Here is a 4,619-nt window from a genome sequence, read left to right on the forward strand (position 1 = left end):
GAAAAACTATTTAATACGCTTATTTTGTTCTCGGGTACTTCTATAACCACTTCTCCTTGTATATTCAGATGTGGTAATAAGGGGCTTACCACTAGTTCGAAGACTTCTCTGTTACCGATAAATTTTAAGGGCAATAGTTATGGATTGGGCAAAAACTCAATACTATATAATTGACATATCAGATAGTTAATGTACCCTTTCGAATCTTCCCTTTTCACTTTATGATGGATTAATTCTTTAATTAATCAATTATGGACTAACAATAATCAAATATTAAAATTATTATTAATATAAATTATGGTTCAGAGTTATTAAACACTTAATTATGAACATAACAGAGTTATCTTACCTCACAAACGTAAACAGACCTCCACTCCACCTCCCTCACGCTACTCCTCCCTCTCCGACGAAATACTCCAAGTTACTTCTCTATCGATTTTCCTTCCTCCCTCTCACGCGTTAGATATTTCGTTCAACAGCTCAGTTGCAGTTGCGCCACTCCACCGGCGGCGTCGATTCAAGTCTCCATTTCAGCTATTTGTCAGGTTTTAATTATTTTCCCTTTTTATTGAAATAGTTATGCATTATCGTCTATCAAATCGAAAAGAAAAATAATTGAATTGAATTAAATGTACTGAATTTAGGTAAATAAGTGTAGGGAGAGGACTGTGTTATCACATTTAGAATGCCCTATAAATGAGTGTATGAACATGGTGCTTTTTGCTTTAAATTAAAATAAGAGCTATGTCAGATAAGCATTTCATTGAAATGAACATAACATCTTCTCTCTGCAAAATAAGACTAACAGAAGCAGTGAGTTAATTTGAATTGAACATATGAAGTTAACAAGTCAATTTCCTTCAATCAAGTCCATATTTCACATAATCTAAGTTGATTTAGAGTTTTAACAAACTCATTTAAGAATGCAGAAGTGCACTTTGTATAGACATGTTTTTTTTCTGATTAATGTTTACTTTACAATTCAATCAGGATTTCATATTAATATAAGGTTTAGGCTTTCAATTTTAGTAAGACCATTAACTTTGGTGCTATTTGTGAAGAATTAACAACTAATATTTTTTGCTACAGGTACTTAGTTTTTTCAGGAGAAATGGCACCAAGATGGAAAGGAAAAGATACAAAATCGAAAAAGGATGCAGAAGCCGAGGCACTTAAGGAACCCATGTCAAAGATTATATCGCAACTTCAGTCTTCTTTAGTTCAATCAAATGCTTCTGGATTTCTCTCTGATAATTGTGTACACTTAGCAGTGCAAGCGGAACAACTTGACCTACTTGATAAAGCATGCTTTGGTCGACCTGTGAGAAACGTTGAAAAGGACACGTACTGGTTTCAATTAACCTTGGAGGAAGCATTCTACCTATGTTATTCCTTGAAATGCCTCAAGATTAATGGTGGTGCTGATACTATTCCTTTGAATGATGAAGAGTTGTGGTGTTACTTCAAGTCCAAGAAACAAGCATTCCCCTTTTTCTACAAGGCTTATTCTCACCTTCGAATGAAAAACTGGGTAGTAAGGTCAGGGGCTCAGTATGGTGTAGACTTCATTGTCTATCGTCATCATCCGGCTCGGGTGCATTCTGAGTATGGTGTACTTGTTCTATCACACGACAATGATGATGATCTAAATGGAAGATTGAGAGTATGGTCTGATGTTCATTGCACTACTCGACTTCTTGGAAGTGTTGCAAAAACTTTATTAATTTTGTATGTTAATAAAAATGGTCATAGTGATGAGTCTCCATTATGTTTGGAAAACCATGCCATTGAAGAGCGCACGATCTCTAGATGGAGTCCAGAACAATGTCGTGAAAGATCCATGTAGACATTTCATGTTCTTATTAGTACTACTATTATTCCATATCTGCATAATGCAATAACTGTTTCTTTTTGTTTTAGGATCTCTAAGTCTTAGATATTGCACCTAGTGTTCTTTTATTTTTGTTTGCTTTTAGTTTTAACCTTCTGTTGAGTGGTTGGTGGAATCACATCTTCATTTTGTATTTAGTTAAAATTCTGCATACATTATGTGGCTTTCATACATCATAAGTTCTTCACAAATGAAGCCTAATTTAAAGGGTTTTGTCAGCTGAATAACTAAATGCGGTTTATGGGAAATCATGCTAGTAACAGCTAATCTGCTGTTAATCTGCAGGTGGCTAAATAATTCATTGTTAATTTACAATCAATATATGTAATCAATCTCTAACTAAATAATTCATAGTTAATCCATTGCAATTTTATAGCTTATCAATAAGCAACTCTGTTGCATGATTCTATACATGATCTTGCATTGCTTGTTGCAAGAGAGGACTTTGTAGCGATAAACTCTCTGCATACTCGGAACATACCTTAGCAAGAAAGACATTTACCAGTTTTTGACAATGATTCGCTCGACTGTGATGTGTTCCCCAAGTCTATAGTTGTGAGAATTATATCAATTCTTCTCCTCAGATTTGAGTTCTTGATGCATAAGTATCAAGATAAAAATACTTGCATTGTTTAGATTTAAGTTATTCTTCAATTGAGGCTATACCAAATTCAATTTCAAATTTGGAGCACCTGCTTTTTTTAAATCTTTCATGTAATACCAAAATCAAAAGATTAACAAATTTCATCGCCAAACTTCTGAATTTGCAAGTCTTGTTGCTAAATCGGTGTTTGAAGCTTGAAATATTGTCGGTTATTTCATGGATTAAAATTCATTCTCCAAAATGATTTTTTTGTACACTAAAAAAATGAGAATCTTAATTTCAGGTTTATTTTTATAAATGTGTTTGATTAATCATTTGTAAAAATAGAATGTGGATACTTATTTTAATATTATCCCCTCTATTTGATCAAATTCGAGGTCTTACTATAACCAGAAAAAATCTGTTCTGCCACAAGATGAGTTTGAAAGCTAGACCAATCTTCAAAAGTTTTCATAGTTGTGACATATAAAAAGCCTGTTTGGTTCATTTTCTATTTTCATTTTCAATATTTCAAGAATAAGAAAATGAGTATCTTTTAACTTCTTATTTTCATTTCAAGAAATGAAAAGATTGAAAATGTATTTTATTTGACAAGTTTTTAGTTAACATTTCAACAAAAATAATTGTTAATATAATTTAAAAATAATTTTAAGAAATAACATATGAATATTTTTTATTAAAAAAACATAAATAATAACTATATATATATATATATATATATATATATATATATATATCTATATATATATATATAATATATAATATAATATATCATAGATATATATATAATATATATATATATATAATATATATATATATATATATATATATTATATATATATCTATATATATATATATCTATATATATATATATAGATATATATATATATATATATATATATATATAATATATATATATATATATATATATCTATATATATATATATATATATATATATATATATATTATATACTATATAATATATATATATATATATATATTATATATCATATATATATATATATTATATATATATATATATATATATAATATATATATATAGATATATATATATATATATATATATTATATATATATATATATATCTATATATATATATATATATATATATATATATATATATATATATATATATATATATATATATATATATATCATGTAAAAAATGCAAAGAATATATCTCATTGGTATCTCTATAATAATATTTAATTAAGAACACATCTTTGAATTTGCGACATCATCATCTTTAGAGCTTAAAACTTTGATTATTACTAAACAAAAACTAATATAATAAATACGTTATCCTATGATAAACAAAAAATAATATAATAAATACCTTATCTTATGATAAACAAAATAATTTTCATTTGATGTCAAAAGAAATTTCATTTAGTGCTAAATATTGTTTTAAATTTCAATGTTTTATAAATAATAAATTAGTTCCAATAGATTATGTGGTGACAAGAATTGCTTTTTAATGAAATAATTTTGAAAATTGATTTTGATTAAAAGTGAGTAGGATATAAATCAATTTATGTTTTGATTGCATCATGTAAAATTGAATTGAACAACAAATTTTAATATAAAAATCATATTTAAATTTAAAAATTATAAATTTTAATTTCAAATAGAATTAATTTTATTATCAGAAAGAAGAATCTAACACTTCAAAATTAATTTTATATTATTTTTTTTATTTCTAAATTACTTTTTGTTGAATTGTAATTCCTTGTGTCGAAGCAGGTTGCTCGACAAGAACAAAGAAGTGTCAAACCACCTCGTGTGTTGAGTTGTGTTAGTGTGTCGAAGTGTCGAAGCATGTTGTTTCACATAGGAATTCCCAAAATAACCCACTTTTCAAAAAAAATCCCAATCTACCCCACATTTAGGAGGAGGCGCCAATTGGATTGGCGATCCCTCTTAAAAATTGCAAGGAGGCGTCAATTGGATTGGCTAGGGCACCTGCCCTAGCCAATCCAATTGGCGCCTATGTGTAATTTTTAAGAGGGGTCGCCAATCCAATTGGCGCCTCCCTTAAAAAAGCCTCAAATGAAAAAACTTCCAACATGAAAGTTGTAGATCTTTTCAAGACAATGAATTTG

The 4,619-nt window shown here is 28.2% G+C and overlaps 1 protein-coding gene across 1 annotated transcript; it reads left to right on the forward strand.

The window, feature by feature from the left end:
- The first annotated feature begins 213 nt into the window (after positions 1-213).
- LOC127126270 (tRNA-splicing endonuclease subunit Sen2-1) lies at positions 214-1,963 on the forward strand. The gene is made up of 2 exons (XM_051055164.1): positions 214-545; positions 1,090-1,963. Exon 2 carries the CDS (start codon positions 1,112-1,114, stop codon positions 1,844-1,846), a length of 735 nt encoding a protein of 244 aa, XP_050911121.1. The 5' UTR covers positions 214-545; positions 1,090-1,111; the 3' UTR covers positions 1,847-1,963.
- Positions 1,964-4,619: the final 2,656 nt, after the last annotated feature.

Source organism: Lathyrus oleraceus, chromosome 3, assembly GCF_024323335.1.
Source record: "Lathyrus oleraceus cultivar Zhongwan6 chromosome 3, CAAS_Psat_ZW6_1.0, whole genome shotgun sequence".
NCBI lineage: Eukaryota > Viridiplantae > Streptophyta > Magnoliopsida > Fabales > Fabaceae > Lathyrus > Lathyrus oleraceus.

Bases quoted from the DNA above. Each gene is read 5' to 3' on its own strand.
- LOC127126270 (XM_051055164.1), top strand. From the start codon at position 1,112: ATGGCACCAAGATGGAAAGGAAAAGATACAAAATCGAAAAAGGATGCA.